This window comes from Salvelinus fontinalis, chromosome 9 (assembly GCF_029448725.1).
Source record: "Salvelinus fontinalis isolate EN_2023a chromosome 9, ASM2944872v1, whole genome shotgun sequence".
NCBI lineage: Eukaryota > Metazoa > Chordata > Actinopteri > Salmoniformes > Salmonidae > Salvelinus > Salvelinus fontinalis.
In genome coordinates this window covers 61,595,754-61,615,878 of record NC_074673.1, presented here as the reverse complement: position 1 = coordinate 61,615,878, position 20,125 = coordinate 61,595,754, and the positions used below count along the sequence as shown (strand labels likewise).

At 44.8% G+C, this 20,125-nt stretch overlaps 1 protein-coding gene across 1 annotated transcript; it reads right to left on the bottom strand.

Moving 5' to 3' along the window:
- Positions 1 to 69: 69 nt before the first annotated feature.
- On the bottom strand, positions 70 to 18,582 carry LOC129862921 (capZ-interacting protein-like). The gene is made up of 7 exons (XM_055935023.1): positions 18,373 to 18,582; positions 8,609 to 8,695; positions 6,433 to 6,510; positions 5,922 to 5,990; positions 5,276 to 5,515; positions 3,549 to 4,166; positions 70 to 1,054 (listed from the first exon to the last, which is right to left on the bottom strand). The coding sequence occupies exons 1-7, from the start codon at positions 18,376 to 18,378 to the stop codon at positions 1,037 to 1,039; spliced, it is 1,116 nt and encodes a 371-aa protein (XP_055790998.1). The 5' UTR covers positions 18,379 to 18,582; the 3' UTR covers positions 70 to 1,036.
- Between the last annotated feature and the right edge of the window lie 1,543 nt (positions 18,583 to 20,125).

Here is a 20,125-nt window from a genome sequence, read left to right as displayed (position 1 = left end):
GAGTGTAGCGTTGTCGAATCATACTAAGTTTGTAACGGCGGTCATTTTTCATATATATAAAAAATAAAATTAAAATGTTAAAATGTAACCTTTATTGAACTAGGCAAGTCAGTTAAGAACAAAATCTTATTTACAATGACAGCCTACCCCGAACAACGCTGGGCCAAGTTAGGAATGTTCATGCAAGACAGGAGTCAGGATATTGAGTTTCAGTTGGATTGGGACAATAGGAAATAAGCCTAGGCTCTATAAAAGGCTAATACAGTACGTGAGTCAATAGATAAATAATACACTTGATTTGGGCTACATTATTGCATGCAAAAAAAAATCTGATCCGTGATAGATGAGAAAACTAATCAATTATCTACCACTTCCACTTGTCCAGCCAGAGATCAATTAACCAAATATACAGACAGACATTCAGTGAAACAAAATCACATTGATTGATTATCAGACAAGTCACAGGCTTTTGGTCAGGAGTAGGACATGATTGATTATCAGAGTAGGACAGGCTGAAGAGCAAAATTCACTTGTATAAAATGCTGTCAAAATGTTCTTATCAGTTAATATGTGAGGAAACTAAGACTAAAGATGATCATTAGCACTCACTTCAACTTAGCTAACATTTCTCCAGCCTAATTGTAACAAAATATCAAAACAGAGATGAAGTGAAAACAAAAATCTGACATTAATTGATTTGTCTAGACCAGGGATTCCCAAACTCCAAACATGTGCATAGCTATGTCCCAAATGAAACCCTACTCCCTATATAGTGCACTACTTTAGACCAGAGGACTATTGAACCTGGTCAAACTTACTCAACTATATAGGGCATAGTGTGCAATTTGGGACGCAGCCAGAGTGTAGGACCTTCCAGATGCAGAGGACTAAAGGGAGTCCATCCAGTGGCATAGTCTGCAGTCCATACCAGTTTCTCCTTTTCCACTTCAGTATGTGCTATGGGATGAAGGGAGTTAGTGCACACTATGGGGGTCTCCCACTCTGTAAATCAGGGGCATGGTGCGGTTGCGGACCATCAGAGCTTGGTGTTCTCCTGAGAGGTGGACAGATAGCAAGACATACACACACATGAGTGTTAGAGGTCAGCTTAAGGCCGGTATAATACAAGTCATTTCTTAAAGATAATAATAACAGTTGTTGTGGAACATACAGTAATGTTTTGTTTTGGCGTGTTATCAGCAAGCAGATTATATTCTATGCACGGGGATGGTAAAGGATGACATGAGGGGACTTGATGTTGAATAGAGTTGTTACAGAGTTTTTAGGAAACGTCCATAGATGTCCATAGATACAGTTGAAGTCGGAAGTTTACATACACCTTAGCCAAATATATTCAAACTCAGTTTTTCACAATTCCTGACATTTAATGCTAGTAAAAGTTCCCTGTTTTAGGTCAGTTAGGATCAGCACTTTATTTTAAGAATGTGATATGTCAGAAGAATAGTCGGGAGAATTATTTATTTCAGCTCTTATTTCTTTCATCACATTCCCAGTGGGTCAGAAGTTTACAAACACTCAATTAGTATTTGGTAGCATGGCATTTAAATTGTTTAACTTGGGTCAAACGTTTCGGGTTGGGTGAATTTTGGCCCATTCTTCCTGACAGAGCTGGTGTAACTGAGTCAGGTTTTTATTTATTTATTTTCATTTATTTTACTGTTATTTTACCAGGTAAGTTGACTGAGAACACATTCTCATTTGCAGCAACGACCTGGGGAATAGTTACAGGGGAGAGGAGGGGGATGAATGAGCCAATTGTAAACTGGGGATTATTAGGTGACCATGATGGTTTGAGGGCCAGATTGGGAATTTAGCCAGGACACCGGGGTTAACACCCCTACTCTTACGATAAGTGCCATGGGATCTTTAATGACCTCAGAGAGTCAGGACACTCGTTTAACGTCCCATCCGAAAGACGGCACCCTATACAGGACAGTGTCCCCAATCACTGCCCTGGGGCATTGGGATATTTTTTAGACCAGAGGAAAGAGTGCCTCCTACTGGCCCTCCAACACCACTTCCAGCAGCATCTGGTTTCCCATCCAGGGACTGACCAGGACCAACCCTGCTTAGCTTCAGAAGCAAGCCAGCAGTGGTATGCAGGGTGGTATGCTGCTGGCATATAGGCCTCCTTGCTCCTTGTTTGTAGGCCTCCTTGCTCACACACGCTTTTTCAGTACGGCCAACAAATTTTCTATAGGATTGAGGACAGGACTTTGTGATGGCCACTCCAATACCTTGACTTTATTGTCATTTTGCCACAACTTTGGAAGTATGCTTGGGGTCATTGTCCATTTGGAAGACCCATTTGCGACCAAGCATCTTCCTTAACTTCCTGACTGATGTCTTGAGATGTTGCTTCAATATACCCACAGAATTGTCCTGCCTCATGATGCCATCTATTTTGTGAAGTGCGCCAGTCCCTCCTGCAGCAAAGCACCCCCACAACATGATGTTGCCACCCCCTGTGCTTCACGTTTGGGATGGTGTTCTTCGGCTTGCAAGCCTCCCACTTTTCCCAACAAACATAACGATGGTCATTAAGGCCAAACAGTTCTATTTCTGTTTCATCAGACCAGAGGACATTTCTCCAAAAGTACGATCTTTGTCCCCATGTGCAGTTGCAAACTGTAGTCAAGCTTTTTTATGGCGGTTTTGGAACAGTGGCTTCTTCCTTGCTGAGTGGCCTTTCAGGTTATGTCGATATAGGACTCACTTTACTGTGGATATAGATACTTTTGTACCTGTTTCCTCCAGCATCTTCACAAGATCCTTTGCAGTTGTTCTGGGATTGATTTGCAATTTTCGCACCAAAATAGGTTCATCTCTAGGAGACAGAACGCGTCTCCCTCCTGAGCGGTATGACGGCTGCGGGGTCCCGTGGTGTTTATACTTGCGTACTATTATTTGTACAGATTAACGTGGTACCTTCAGGCATTTGGAAATTGCTCCCACGGATGAACCAGACTTGTGGAGGTCTACATTTTTTTTTCTGAGGCCTTGGCTGATTTCTTTTGATTTTCGTATGATGTCAAGCAAAGAGGCACTGAGTTGGAAGGTAGGTCTTGAAATACATCCACAGGTACACCTCCAATTGACTCAAATGATGTCAATTAGGCTTATTATCTGAAGCTTCTAAAGCCATGACATAATTTTCTGGAATTTTCCACGCTGTTTAAAGGCACAGTCAACTTAGTGTATGTAAACTTCTGACCCACTTGAATTGTGATACAGTGAATTATAAGTGAAATAATCTGTCTGTAAAGAATTGTTGGAAAAATGATTTGTGTCATGCACTAAGTAGATGTCCTACCCGATTTGCCAAAACTATAGTTTGTTAACAAGACATTTGTGGAGTGGTTGAAAAACGAGTTTTAATGACTCCAACCTAAGTGTATGTAAACTTCTGACTTCAACTGTAGATAGTTCAGTGATCTTGGTTTGTGAAATATCTACCATCAATATCTTGGGGCTTTATTCAATCGGATTGAACAGAGCCCCTGATCGTGAAAGAACACCTTACTCACCTTCTCTTCGTTGCAGTTTGTCTTCCTCTCTCCCTCCTTTTCTTTGCAGGCCAGCTCTTCCCCCTCTTCTTTCTCTCTCTCTGTAGATGACTCCTCCGCTGAACAACTCTCCCTCCCCTTCTCCTCTTCTCCTCCACACCCCTGACCACAATCTTTCACCTCTTCTCCTCTAGACCCTGTTACCTCCTCTCCTGTCTGTCTCTCCTCTCCTGTCTGTCTGTCCTCCTGTCTCTCATCTCCTGTCTGTCTCTCCTGTCTCTCCTCTCTCTGGGGCTCCAGCGTTTTTTCTGACTTTGTCTTTTCTAGGGGGTCTTTGTCTGTGGTTGAGCTGTCTGTTGTGGCAATCTGTTGCTGTGAGTTAGCAGGGGTAGAGGAGCCTGTCTCTATCTTTGCTTTGGTAGACAGAGATGTGTCTGCTCTTTCGCCATCCTTCTCTTCCACTTCCTTCTCAAACACCTCCTCCCCCTCTCCCTTCTCTTCCTCCCCAACTTTTGCCTCAGGGTCGTCAGATGTAGTTAGGGGCGTCTCTTCACCCGTCACCCCGTCTCCTTCCTCTCCGCTGGACTTCCTGTGTCGTCTCGAAGGTGGGCGTCGCCGGATGGAGAGGCGGGCTCTTCCCTGGAGAGGCAGGGACACAGACCATTAAGAACAGCTATGACACAGGATATGACATAATACACATGCAGACAAACACACAGGCTTAAAGGTATAACACACACACACACACACACGTTTTACTAACCTTGAGGGGACCAAAAAATGTATTCCAATCCAAATCCTATTTTCCTTAACCCATAACCACAAACCTCTAAACCTATCCTCAAACCCTAATTGTAACCCTGATTGCAACCCTAAACATAACCCTTAACACTAAAATATCCTTCTTCCTTGTGGGGACTGGCAAAACAATGAATTTAAAAATATATATATATATATATATATACACAGTACCGGTCAAAAGTTTGGACACACCTACTCATTCAAGGCTTTTTCAAAATGTTTACTACTTTCTACATTGTAGAATAATAGTGAAGACATCAATACTATGAAATAACACATGGAACTATGTAGTAACCAAAAAAGTGTTAAACAAATAAAAATGTATTTTATTTTTCAAAGTAGCCACCCTTAGCCTTGATGACAGCTTTTCACAGTGCTGGTATTCTCTCAACCAGCTTCATGAGGTAGTCACCTGGAATGCATTTCAAGTGCAGTCGCAAAAACCATCAAGCGCTATGATGAAACTGGCTCTCATGAGCACCGCCACAGGAAAGGAAGACCCAGAGTTACCTCTGCTGCAGAGGATAAATTCAATAGGTTTTAACTGCACCTTAGATTGCAGCCCAAATAAATGCTTCACAGAGTTCAAGTAACAGACACCAACTGATCAGATCCCAAACTTTTGACTGGTGCTGTATGTGTGTGTTTTATTGTCACATACACAAGATCGGTGCAAGCGTGATCTTTTACAGGGTCAGCCATGGTAGTACGGCGCAAATTAGGGATAAGTGCCTTGTTCAACGGTACATCAACCTGATTGTTTTGCCTGTTTTGTCTGCTCAGGTATTCGAACCAGCAACCTTTCGATCACTGGCTCTAATCACTAGGCTACCTGCCGCCCTAAAATGTTACCACTTGTCTGAATTTTCCTTGTTTTACTATCCCGGTGAGGGCTTCTGATCCCCACAAGGATAGTAAAACCAAAAACACACACACACTTAGCAGACCTTGTTGATACTGGGCAGTAGGGATCCTTCGGTGGGTGTGGCTGCGACCTCAAAGGTGGCAGGTGTCTCTTCCTCGCTCAATGACCGAGGGAGGGGTGCCCTGCTCACTGGGGAGGTGGGGGTAGTAACAGGAGGGGTGGGGGAGCAGGGGGAGGTGGGGGTAAAGGAGGGGGGCAACAGTCTCAGCCCAGGGCTCTTAGGAGAGGGCAGGAGGGAACAGGGGGATAGCGCCAGGTTAGCCTGGAGAGAGAGAGAGGGTGGGGAGAGAGGGAGAGAGGGAGCAAGGAAGAAAGAGAGAGAGAAAGACAGGGAGAGAGATTGTTATTACATACTAAGACGTACCTAAGATTCAGAGAGCATAGCAGGCATTTTGTGTGGGCTGTCCTCAGTGACACAGACTGGATGTTGAAGTGTGAGACACTCAGTCAGGAAATGGCTGCTCTCTCTTATTATCAACCTGTGAGACTTTACTGTAACTGATCCTCTCCATCTGACCTCCCTCCTCTCTCTGCATGCACCTGCACTGCTCACTGACATACAACAGGGGGCGGCCTTGAATACTCGTCACATAACTGTATGGTTCAGCAAGAGCATATCACTCTCCAAAGTACTTACACACACACACACACACACACACCATGCTCACCTGCAGTTTCTCAATAAGAGCAGAGTTCCTTTTGATTTTGACGGGATGCAGAGACGAGGAGATGGGTTTCTGAAACACAGGTGAGAAATACACACGCACACGCACGCACACGCACGCGCACACACACACACACACACACACACACACACACACACACACTTCATCACGGCATGCTTCTCTATCTCGTCCTATATATTAACTTTATCTCAGTCTGTATTAGATACCAGGTTTAGGGTCAACTCTATTTCAACCCTAGTAGTCTTCATTCAGTGATACTAAGACACAGATGATGGACATTGAACTGCACAAAACACAGCACTACCCCTCACACACACATGTACACACAGACATCGAAAGGGACATGGCATTATAGAACTGTACAACACACAGCACTACCCCTCACACACACATGTACACACAGACATCGAAAGGGACATGGCATTATAGAACTGTACAACACACAACTGTCAAACAGTCCCCTCAAACACTCACACCCACACACTCCTCTCACCTCCTCGTCCACCTGCCCCTGTGCCGTGGTCTTGGGGAGCTGTAGGGTTCGAGGGGGGCGTCTCCTAACAGGCTTACTCTGGAAGAGAAACCAACACCAAGGGGCTACTCAAACAATACTATACCAACAGCCATAATACTATTACGCATAGCATAGCACTTGCATGGCACTGGCATAGCATAGTAATCACATAATACTAACACACGCACACAGATCAAGAGACACAAGACCAGAGGCTACTAAACCAACACTGTGCCATGAACACAATGGGCCTACTAGCAACATAACATACACACAACACTGAAACGTCCACATAGCAGAAGACAACAGAACAGCACAGCTAGAACACAGGGCGCTACAGACATGCAGACGTACAAATCTGATACTTCAACACATGCCACTGACCAACAACACAAACGTTCATTTTAGAGAGAAACAAAAACGATCATAGTGTACTGTCACTGACGTGACTCAAGAGGCACACAACACAAATGGAGTACACCGACGGACACCACAGCAACCACAACCCATACATGAACACTGACAAACAAACACACTCCACATACACACACATGGCATGCTGACATCAACGAACACACCAAAGTACAACAACTGTGCAGCACGTCGGAACAAAACATGTCGACAAGAAACAGCATTACACGTAAATTACATGTTGACGTATAGTACCAGTCAAAGGTTTGGAAACACCTACTCATTCAAGGGTTTTTCTTTATTTTTACTATTTTCTACATTGCCATCCTTTGCATTGATGACAGCTTTGCACACTCTTGGCATTCTCTCAACCAGCTTCACCTGGAATGCTTTTCCAACAGTCTTTAAGGTGTTCCCACATATGCTGAGCACTTGTTGGCTGCTTTTCCTTCCCTCTGCGGTCCAAATCATCCCAAACCATCTTAATTGGGTTGAGGTTGGGTGATTGTGGAGGCCAGGTCATCTGATACAGCACTCTCCTTCTTGGTAAAATATCCCTTACACTGCCTGGAGGTGTGTTGGGTCATTGTCCTGTTGGAAAACAAATGATAGTCCCACTAAGCGCAAACCACATGGGATGGCGTATCACTGCAGCATGCCGTGGTAAAGGGAACTGAATGTACTCAACTGAAATGTGTCTTCTGCATTTAAACCAACCCCTCTGAATCAGTAGCCATGCTGGTTAAGTGTGCCTTGAATTCTAAATAAATCACTGACAGTGTCACCAGCAAAGCACCCCCACACCATCACACCTCCTCCTCCTCCATGCATCACTGTGGGAACCACACATGCGGAGATCATCTGTTCACCTACTCTGTGTCTCACAAAGACACGGCGGTTGGAACCAAAAATCTCAAATTTGGACTCATCAGACCAAAGGACAGATTTCCGTCGGTCTAATGGCCATTGCTCGTGTTTCTTGGCCCAAGCAACTCTCTTCTTCTTATTGGTGTCCTTTGAGGTTTCTTTGCAGCAATTTGACCATGAAGGCCTGATTCACGCAGTCTCCTCTGAACAGTTGATGTTGAGATGTGTCTGTTACTTGAACTCTGTGAAGCATTTATTTGGGCTGCAATTTCTGAGGTGGTAACTCTAATGAACATATCCTCTGCAGCAGAGGTAACTCTGGATCTTCCTTTCCTGTGGTGGTCCTCATGAGAGTCAGTTGCCATCATAGCGCTTGATGGATTTTGTGACTGCACTTGAAGAAACTTTCAAAGTTCTTGAAATTTTTCGTAATGTAGAAAATAGTAAAAAATTAAGAAAAACCCTTGAATGAGTAGGTGTGTCCAAACTTTTGACTGGTACTATAAATTTAATGAAGGAGTGTTTACGACAGAGTGTGTGTTTAAGATCTATTTGGTCACACAGAAATAAACACGTAACAACATCAATGAGGAGATACAATTATTATATTGACACATTACAGTGCCCACCATTACATCAATGAATGTGGTTGTGTGTTTTAAAGCAGGGCTGACACTGTGTTCACAACAAAGGCACAGATATTCATAGAACCACTTCCTGCACCTCACTTCCTGTGTGTAACTTCCTGTTTCACTTATCTGTGTTTTAACACGTGCAGCTGCTTCAGTACTATCTATCTATCTATCTGAGTGTGAGAGAGAGAAGGAAGAGAAGAGAAAAGAGAGAGAACGAGAAAAGGAAGTTATAATGACCTCACCCCGTCAGTTCCCGTGGGGATGGGAGGGGCATGAGCTTTGAACTTTCCAGCCAGCTCCGCCACTGACTTCTTAGGCGGGGCGTCCTCCTGAAACACAGGAAGTACAATATGGCTTAGTGCACACACACAAAGTAAATGGCTGCTGACACACACAGATGAGGTGAGGTCATTTATTTGGGGGAAGCTGGGAGGGAAATTGGACAGGGAATGCTTCCCAAATGGTACCCTATTTCCGTAAATGTTCAAATCAAATCAGATGTTATTGGTCACATACACGTTTAGCAGATGGTATTGTGGGTGTAGCGAAATGCTTGTGTTTCTAGCTCCAACAGTGCAGTAATATCTAACCATTCACAACTACACACAATAGTTGTGCGATGTGTACGCTGAGGAACTTGACGTTTTCCATCTTGTCCATTGCAGTCCCGTCGATGTGGCTAGGGGGGTGCTCCCTCTGCTGTTTCCCGAAGTCCACGATCAGCTCCTTTGTTTTGTCGACATTGAGTGAAAGGTTACTTTCCTGGACCACACTCCCAGGGCCCTCACCTCCTCCCTGTAGGCTGTCTCATCCTTGTTGGTAATCAGTCCTACTACTGTTGTGTCATCCGCAAACTTGAGTTGGAGGCGTGCGTGGCCACCCAGTCATGTGTGAACAGAGGAGAGGGAGTACAGGAGGGACTGAGCATCCACCCTTGTGGGGCCACTGTGTTGCAGATCAGCGAAGTGGAGGTGTTGTTTCCTAATGTCAGGAAGTCCAGGACCCAGTTGCACAGGACGGGGTTCAGACCCAGGGCCCGAGTTTAATGATGAACTTAGAGGGTACTATGGTGTTGAATGCTGAGCTGTAGTCAATGAACAGTATTCTTACATAGGTATTCCTCTTGTCCAGATGGGTTAGGGCAGTGTGCAGTGTGGTTGCGATTGTGTCGTCTGTGGATCTATTGGGGCGGTAAGCAAATTGAAGAGGGTCTAGGGTGTCAGGTAAGGTGAAGGTGATATGATCCTTAACTAGCCTCTCAAAGCACTTCATGATGACTGAAGTGAGTGCTACGGGGCAATAGTCATTTAGTTCAGTTACCTTTGCTTTATTGGGTACAGGAACAATGGTGGACATCTTGAAACAAGTGGGGACAGTAGATTGGGATAGGGATAGATTGAATATGTCCGTAAACACTCCAGCCAGCTGGTCTGAGCATGCTCTGAGGATGCGGCTAGGGATGCCGTCTGGGCCGGCAGCCTTGCGAGGGTTAACACGCTTAAATGTCTAACTCACATCGGCCACGGAGAAGGAGAGGCCACAGTCCTTGGTAGCGGGCCACGTCAGTGGCACTGTGTTATCTTCAAAGCGGGCGAAGGTGTTCTAGCTTGTCCGGAAGCAAGACGTCGGTGTCCGCAACGTCAGTATAGAGACAAAGTGGAGTCGCAATTGAACGGCTCACACACGAGACATATGTGACATTTTGCCTGTTTGATTGCCTTACGGAGGGAATAGCTACACTGTTTCTATTCGGCCATATTCCCAGTCACCTTGTCATGGTTAAATGTGGTGGTTCGCGCTTTCAGTTTTGCGCGAATGCTGCCATCTATACACGGTTTCTGGTTAGGGTAGGTTTTAATAGTCTGTGTATTTGTGGATGTTATTCTCAGAGGCTAACGGGAACATATCCCGCGTGATCAAAACAATCTTGAAGCGTGGATTCCAATTGGTCAGACCAGCGTTGAATATTCCTTAGCACGGGTACTTCCTGTTTGAGTTTCTACCTAAAGGAAGGGAGGAGCAAATTGGAGTCGTGATCAGATTAGCAGAAGCGAGGGCAGGGAGGGCCTTCTAGGCATTTCGGAAGTTGATTAGCAGTGGTCCAATGTTTTCTCAGAGTGAGTGCTTCAGTCATGGTGTTGGTAGAACTTCAGTAGCGTTTTTCTCAAATTTGCTTTGTTAAAATCCCCAGCTACAATAAATGCGGCCTCAGGATATGTGGTTTCCAGTTTGCATAAAGTCCAGTGAAGTTCTTTGAGGGCTGTTGTGGTGTCGGTTTGAGGGGGAATATACACGGCTTTGACTGTAACCGAAGAGAATTCTCTTGGGAGGTAATACTGTCGGCATTTGATTGTGATGTATTCTCGGTCGAGTGAACAAAAAGACTTGAGTTTCTGTATGTTATCACAATCACACCATGAGTAGTTAATCATAAAACATACACCCCCGCCTTTCTTCTTCCCGGAGAGTTCTTTATTCCTGTTTGCGCAATGTACTGAGAACCCAGCTGGCTGTATAGACAAAGACAATATATCCCGAGAGAGCCATGTTTCCATGAAACAGAGTACGTTACAATCCCTGATGTCTCTCTGGAAGGAGATCCTTGCCCTGAGCTTGTCTACCTCTAGAGACTGAACATTAGCGAGTAATATACTCAGAAGTGGTGGATGGTGTGCCCGCCTCCTGAGTTGGACTAGAAGTCCACTCCGAATACCTCTTCTCTGCTAACAGTGTTTTGGAGCAGCCTCTGGAATCAGTTAATTTGCCCTTGGGGGTACGAACAAAGCATCCAATTTGGGAAAGTCGTAAAAGTTATTTCCGGCTTTATGTAGTAACACAAAAGAAATCCTGGGCTAATAGAGTAAGAATTAGCACACACAAAAAAAATACTGCAAAGTTGCTTAGGAGCTAGAAGCAGAGCTGCACTATCTGTCGGCGCCATCTTGCGGGCATGAGCCCTGGTCAAAAGTAGCACACAATGTAGGGAATAATGTGGCATTTGGAACGCAACTTCCACAATACACAACCATACTGACACAACAGGACATTTACATTTATATTTTAGTCATTTAGCAGACGCTCTAATCCAGCGTGATTTACAATAGTGAGTGCATACTTTTTTGTACTTTTCCAATTTTCCACAACAGGAAATGACCTCACACCCACAGAATGGCTAGGGAAGGATATAGGGGGGAATACAGCGAGGAGCATGATTAAAAGAAAACCGAGAGATGGGTATAGAAATAGAACGAACACGACACGTATATTTGCCACTCCCATTTCCTTCTAGTTCTAGAACAGTCAGATTACACAGGTTACACACAAATCCCCTCTCTCTCTTTCCTTCCATCTCCCTCCCTCCACCCACCCCTCCCTCTCTCTCTCTCCGTTTGTCTGGGCTACCCAGTTTTCCTAGCAAGTTTGTAGCTTTCCTCAATACTCCTGTAAATCTAACATAGAGATAGATGAGAACCATTCTGTGTGTTATGGTAAGTAATTCTGCCATATACTGTGGCTCTTTCTACAGTCTAAGTATGACCTCACCCTGCTCTCTCTCTCTCTCACTAGGGCAAGACCCAGTTAGATCATGACTACGTCCCAAAAGTGCCTTGGTCAAAATCTGTGCACTAGAAAGGGAATAGGGTGCCATTTGGGATAGAGCCCATTCCCCTCCCTCAATCCAGAGCTGAGGTCATATCCCTCTCCCCCCCCCCCCCCCCCCACCCCCACCCCACCCCCCGCTCTCAGCTGCTTTCCCCTGCTCTGGTCAACAAGCACTTCCCTCTCTAGATATCCCCACTGCCCACTCAAGAGAGAGAGAAGAGAGAAATAGGGAAGACAGAGAGATGGAAGGAGAGATAGAAAGAGAGAGAGACAATATTGACAATATTGATTATTCTTTTAATTATGTTAATATTGGAAATTTCCAAAGTAAGCGTTTGGCAATATGTACATTGTTACATCATGCCAATATAGCAAATGTAATTTAATTTAATTGAGAAAGAGAGAGAGAGTGCAACCCGTGTGTCTGTCTGTGTGTGTGTGGGTGGGTGGGTGGGTGGCTGGGGACCCGGCGACTTGGGACTGGAGGACATTACATGAAGTGGCAGTGAATAAGGTAAATGACAGGCTGGTGAAAGAGAGAAAGCACTGGCCTGAAAGATCTACTAGGGAGAGGGAGAGAGAGCGAGAGAGAATGAGAGGGAGAGGGAGAAAGATGAGAGATATCGGAAACAGATTGAGAGTCTGCTGCCAGGAGCATCAACAACCCTTACCCTCTAACCCTTACTCTGTGGCGTTTACAAATCTGAAGAGATGGGATAGGTGTGAGCAATATGGAACAATAAAGCCTAAGTAGGGTCATCACTATATTACTTAGGCCCCAGACCCCCTGTCCCCAGACCCAGATGCCTGGTCCCCGGACCTGGACCCAGACCCTCAAACCCAGACCCCAGACCCAGAAGCCTGGCCCCCCTGACCTGGACCTGGACTCTCAAACCCAGACCCCCTGTCGCAGACCCAAATGCCTGGCCCCACGGACCTGGACCTGGACCCAGACCCTCAAACCCAGACCCCCTGTCCCCAGACCCAAATGCCTGGCCCCACGGACCTGGACCTGGACCCAGACCCTCAAACCCAGACCCCCTGTCCCCAGACCCAGAAGCCTGGCCCCCCTGACCTGGACCTGGACTCTCAAACCCAGACCCCCTGTCCCCAGACCCAGATGCCTGGCCCCCCGGACCTGGACCCAGACCCTCAAACCCAGACCCAGATGCCTGGCCCCCCGGACCTGGACCCAGACCCTCAAACCCAGACCCCCTGTCCCCAGACCCAGATGCCTGGCCCCCCGAACCTGGACCTGGACCTGGACCCAGACCCCCTGTCCCCAGACCCAGATGCCTGGCCCCCCGGACCTGGACCCAGACCCTCAAACCCAGACCCAGATGCCTGGCCCCCCGGACCTGGACCCAGACCCTCAAACCCAGACCCCCTGTCCCCAGACCCAGATGCCTGGCCCCCCGAACCTGGACCTGGACCTGGACCCAGACCCCCTGTCCCCAGACCCAGATGCCTGGCCCCCCGGACCTGGACCCAGACCCCCTGTCCCCAGACCCAGATGCCTGGCCCCCCGGACCTGGACCCAGACCCCCTGTCCCCAGACCCAGATGCCTGGCCCCCCGGACCTGGACCCAGACCCCCTGTCCCCAGACCCAGATGCCTGGCCCCCCGGGACCTGGACGCAGACACCACCAGGCTCTGCTCTATGAACACATCCTGAAAGGATGGATTGGATGCCAGGCAGTTTCACTTATTCCCATGGAATTTTCTCTGGTGGTAAAAGTTTATATGAGGAAAAATGGGATGATCCTTCTTACTGAGGTGTGTTGTTTAGGGGAGAGAGAGAGAGAGAACAAACCCAATTTTGATAAACTCCCATATCTACTGGGTGAAATTCCACAGTGTGACATCACAGCAGCAAGATGTGTGACCTGTTGCCACAAGAAAAGGGCAACCAGTGGAGAACAAACACTAAATACAACCCATATTTATGCTTATTTATTTTCCCTTGTGTACTTTAACCATTTGTACATTGTTACAACACTGTATATATACATAATATGACATTTGTAATGTCTTTATTGTTATGAAACTTCTGTATGTGTAATGTTTACTGTTCATTTTTTTGTTTATTTCACTTTTGTATATTATCTATTTCACTTGCTTTGGCAATGTTAACACATGTTTCCCATGCCAATAAAGCCCCTTGAATTGAAATTGAATTGAGAGAGAGAGAGACCAGAGCTGTTGACAGTTCCAATGCTCCAGTCAGGCCTGCTTCCACAGTACAAGACCTTTCTTCCTGTTTAATAAGTCCATTTAACACATACACTCAGTATTTGGGACCCATGCAAGGAATCAAACCCACAAACCTAGTGTTGCCACTGCCGGTACTATGCTCCAAGTTAGCTCACTGAGCGTCCTTCTACTACGAGACAATGATTCTCCTTCTATCTGTGCAACTTCAGTTAGTCTCAAACAAGTTTTTAAAAGATAAGTTTATAGAAGAGCTTGGGATAACAGTACAGCTGATCTAACCAAACACACTCTCTGAAGGTGAAACTTCCGACACTTACAGTATGTACACTCTGTGTGAAAATTGGTCTTTTTAAAGAATAGGAACCAAACTACACAATGCATCCAGTGAGTGCTGCCTGGCCTTCTTCTGACATCATTGCTAGACACACACCTGTTCCACAGGGCATGATGGGAGATGATGTCACACCATGGCAGACAGCTCCAACACCTCTGAACTGCAGTTTTTACGGCGCTTGTACAGCGTTCAATAAACACGCCGGCCTCACGCACTCCCTTCCCAGCCCCGCCCCATTCCGCCGGAATGTTCATTTAGTGTGAGTGTGTTTGTGTATGTGTGTTAACTGGGCTTGGCAACACTCCAACCCTAGGGAGAGAGTAAACACTGCAATAGCACAACAAAAACACAAGATCTTAATCACTTAACCGTGCTGGACCTCTCTCTCGCTCGCTCGCTCCCTCCCTCTCTATCTCTCTCTTCCTCTCTATAATCTGCACACTCTCTCTTTCCCTCTCTGCTCTGCTCCCCTAACAGTCATGTTGCTATGTGTGTGGGCTCTGGGGAGACATTATTGGTTGCACCCTTCCAGAAACATCCAGATATAACTCATCTGATCCCTAGTTATATGCCTGTATACATCATCCTCACACATACAGTGCCTTCAGAAAGTATTCATACCCCCTTGACTTAAATGTCTCAGAGCTTTCCCCACCTGGATTGTGCAACATTTGATCATTATTATTTTCAAAATTCTTCAAGCTCTGTCAAATTGGTTGTTGATCATTGCTCCACAACCATTTTCAAGTCTTGCCATAGATTTTCAAGTAGATTTAATTCAAAACTGTAACTCAGAAACATTCATTGTCTTCTCGGTTAAGCAACTCCAGTATAGATTTGGCCTTGTGTTTTAGGTTATAGTACTCCTGAAAGATGAATTCATCACCCAGTGTTTGGTGGAAAGCAGACTGAACCAGGTTTTCCTCTAAGATTTTGTCTGTGCTTAAGTCCATTCTATTTATTTTTATCCTGAAAACTCCCCAGTCCTTAACGATTACAAGCATACCCATAACATGATGCAGCCACAGCTATGCTTGAAAAAATGGAGAGTGGTGATCAGTAAGGTGCTGTATTTGATTTGCCCCAAACATAACACTTAATTAATTACTTAATTGCTCTTAGAGATTTACCCAGAAAGACTCACAGCTGTAATCACTGCCTCTACAAAGTATTGACTCAGGGGTGTGAATACTTATGTAAATTAGATTTTTCTGTACTTCATTTTCATGTTTTGGAAGATTTGTATTCTGTACAAGCTTCCTTCTTTTCACTCTGTCAAGTAGGTTAGTATTGTGGAGAAGCTGTTGTTGTTGATCCATCCTCAGTTTTCTCCTATCACAGTCATTAAACACTGTAACTGTTTAAAAGTCACCATTGGCCTCATGTTGAAATCCCTGAGTGGTTTCCTTCCTCTCCGGCAACTGAGTTAGGAAGGAAGCCTGTATCTTTGAAGTAACTGGGTGTATTGATACACCATCCAACGTGTAATGTCCTGTCTTGACACATAATCATTGACACATAATCTAAATGTAATCCATTTTAAATTTAGGCTGTAACAAAACAAAATGTGTTAGGCACTGTAGACTGTGAGTGTGTGTGTGTGTGTGTGTGTGTGTGTGTGTGTGTGTGTGTGTGTGTGTGTGTGTGTGTGTGTGTGTGTGTGTGTGTGTGTGTGTGTGTGTGTGTGTGTGTGTGTGTGTGTGTGTGTGTGTGTGTGTGTGTGTGTGTGTGTGTGTGTGTGTTTAAGCATCACAAAGACATTCTTTGTCAGTGTGTGATTGAGACCACCAGCATGAGCATGATTCTTTTAGTGGTGCTGTGAGTGAGAGTAGGAGTGAGAGTCAGAGTGAGAGAGAGACCTATCGGATAGAATGGAAACCGTCAGATTACACAAATTACAATCTGACTGTTCCATTCTGTCAGATAGACACCCCTCTCTCTCATGACATCATCATCTGGCTCTGCTTATGTGTGGTGGATATGAGGTGGAGTCCAGTGTGTGTGTTGGCAGAGACTGAACATTAAGCTCAAACAGCTTCCCAAATACACTCCTAACACACACACACTTTCAGTAAGACCATACCCAGATCTTTGCTGTCCTTTACTCCCCTTCCTCTCTTCCTCTCCCTCTGTCCTTTCTCTCTTTCTCCCCCTCTGTCTTGTATCTCCTTGTCCTTCATTATCTGCCCTCACTTGAGGCAGCAGCGGCCTACACACACACACGGCTGTTGAAGTGGGGTTGATACACACTAAGTTGAAGGACTCACATTGCTGGCATTCAGCAGATAATGAAATCACATAGCCCGGAGGCCAGGCACACATGGGGGTACACACACACACAAATTAATTCTCATCCTTAAAGGCAGGTGACCAAGTGTATGAGTATAAAACATGTCTTTAGCATGGACTGGACTTGTTGTCAAATGGCACCATATACCCATTTAGTGTACTTTTGACAATAGGGAATAGGGTGCCATTATGGATGCAGACAGTCTTGATCTAACATCTCTTCTCTGGACAACTAGCCGCCCAATCGATGTCACGTTTCACAACCCACTCATGTATACGTCTACAGCGTGTAGAATTGTGCAACTCCATGTGTCGAAACCTGTTGCAAAGGCAACGGTTACACCACTTCCTCTGTGTGTGGTGTGTGTTCCTGTCATACTTCCTGTGTGAGTAGCGTACGGAACAACACCGACGCAGAGAAGCAGCTACAGTATAGGGTCAGCAAACCAGGAAGTCTTCCTGTGATAGGCTACCATCGCCCTCATTCCACCACCACGTGCATCATGCGTCTAACTCAAACCAATATGTCTGCTCCAAAATGCTCCAACTCCATTCTAACATCTACTACAAGTGACATTCTTTCATCATAGTCTAATGCAGAGGTGTCAAACTTAATTCCCGGAGGGCTGGTTTTCGCTCTTCCCTTGTACTTGATGGATCAATTAAGGAAATTGTTCAGGTTGTCTATTTGTTCTAGTCCCCACGTCCAGGACATATTCAACAAAACGTACAGTATTATACAGATCCATGATTGCATGGAACTCCCTTCTATTTCATATAACACAGGTGAACAGCAAACCTGGTTTCAAAAAACAAATAAAGCAACATCTCAAGCCACACCCCCTCTCCCCCACGCCTCTCCCCCTAATTGTTTTTTGTATGTATTGACACGTGTAACTAATGGCTACGCACACACACACACACATGACATGTTCATATTTTTTGTCTTTTTTCAGTAATGTCTTCTTCTTTATGTCTCGGACCCCAGTAAAACCAGCTGTCACCATTGTTGTCGGCTAATGGGGATCGTAATTTAAAAAAAATACAACATTTTAAAAAGTCTGTCTTAATTGTACACAAATTGAAAGGTCGTAACAAAAAAACAGGAATGACATTTGACCCCCTGGGCTTAACGCAAACAAATTCAGTCATTAGGCTTATTATGCTTGACAGTCTCTCACACAGTGATGGCACTGTGATCATGAGAGAAAGAAAATGAAGTGACAACATGCGTGACTAAAAGTTTAGTTCGGTGAAATGTATGGGCTAGAACTAAGCCCAGGTCTGGTTGTTCTGCTCCTCTGTAATTCAAAACATGTGAATCATCTAATCTACTATCAGTTTGGTCCATACAGATCACACAGAGAGTGCCATGTCTTATGCAGGTTATTAGACTACATAGCCGACTAAACTCAACTCTACCATTTACGAGTTTAGTCGGCTATAGACTACATTGTACTGGACAGCACAGAATCACAGATATACTTCTATATGTAAATCAACAACTTAACTCTTCAACACAAACAAAAAAAACACATTTCAAAAACACCCCAAAACTCTGTTTACCTCCATCCTCTGCTGCAGCTGCCTTGACTGTCGTCCCGTTCGCAGCAACTTTCAACTCCCTCGAAAAGTTTTATTTTGGGACTTGTCAAAGTTGCGCTCGGTCTCCTCTCCTCACACCCTTCTCTCTCCTGCCAGGCCCGTGTATGTGAGCTAAGCGAGAACCCTTAGTAGGCTGGAAACATGGTCTCTCTCTCCCGCTCTCTCTCTCTCTCTGCGGTTATATTTAGAAAGCACTCTCACAACATTTCCAGAACGTGTGACTAGAGTGAGAGTGGGTGAAGCAACAGTAGCCTGTTGGTCGGTTTCAAACTGTAGTGTTGCGTTGCATGCATTTTCATGCCGAGCCGATGCTGAGATTTATAAAAAGTGATTGAAGTTAATTTTAGGGATGCGTATGACACAGGTGTAGCTACCAGTGGAGGCACCTCAGAGGAGGAAGGGGAGGACGATCCTACTCAGTGAATTTCATAAAAATAGTGCAACATTTAAAAATGTATCCTTTTTTACTATACTGAATATATTCATGTCACCAAATAACTGATTAAAACACGTATTGCAATTAAGCCTCAGCAGTACCCTCTAGGGTAGCACCATGGTGTAGCTGGAGGACAGCTATTTTCCATCCTCCTCTGGGTACGTTGACTTTAATACAAAACCTAGGACGCTCATGGCTCTAATTATGATGACTTCCGGAGGACGACATCTAGAGCCTGACTGATTTATCGGTTTCCTAATATTATCCTTTTACCAATGTGTTTGTATCGCATTTAATCCATTGAAAATTACCGATATCAGATGCGGAGAAAACGCTATATTTGCTCTTTGTGAAGGGTATTCCTCAAGCTCTGTCTTTCAAATGTTTTCAGAGACACTAAAAAAACTTTGCAGGTTACAAAGTAGCACTTCGTAACTTCGTTTTGAAGTGTGGGTTCATTGTCACTTGATAGGGATTGGTCCAAATTCACATTTCGCCAATGGCCACCCCCATTTCCATGACGAGTGCTCGCTAGCTAGCCAGCTAACTAGCTGTGTGAGACTACTTGACGCCATCACTGAGGTTTAGTGCTATCTGGAATCCTTGGGACGTCCATACGCTAAACCATAACCTTAACCCTTAGCTAACCCGAATCTTAACACTTACCGTAACCATGTGTATGGACGACCCAAGGATTTAAGATTGCACCGCGTTAAATGCTTGCCGCAAACGGCAGTGGCAAATTTTGTGATTTATGTTTTTCAATTCAACTGAATTCAGTGGCTACAGCCCTACAATCGATGAAAACATAGTTAAATAGTAATGCATTGAAAATGTGTCCTATGTCGTTGTTTTCCAACTTGCTAGCAATTCTCATTCTTCAGAGCCTAGGCAATTTTTTGGGCTGGAATCAGTGCAGTTTATCCTCCTTTTACTAGACTAGAGTAACAGTTTTCCATTAAATCTCATCTTTCTGGTTCTCCTAAATTCTATGTGGCGCTTAGATTAATGTTCTTTCCTCAAATGTAACAAATACATTTTTAGAGTATCTGTTTTTAGCACAATCCATACAGAAAAGGCATTTTTTTATTCCAGCTATGATGATAGAAATATCTGCAGATATATCGGTGATAATTCCCACTCTAAACTCGGAATTGTTTTGGATCCAAAAAAACGTTCTCCAACCTATCAGAACTCTTGCAGGATGAACTGACATGTTGTCATTCAATCAAAGGATCCGATAATTGATTTTAGTACTGAAACCATAAACTATAGCTA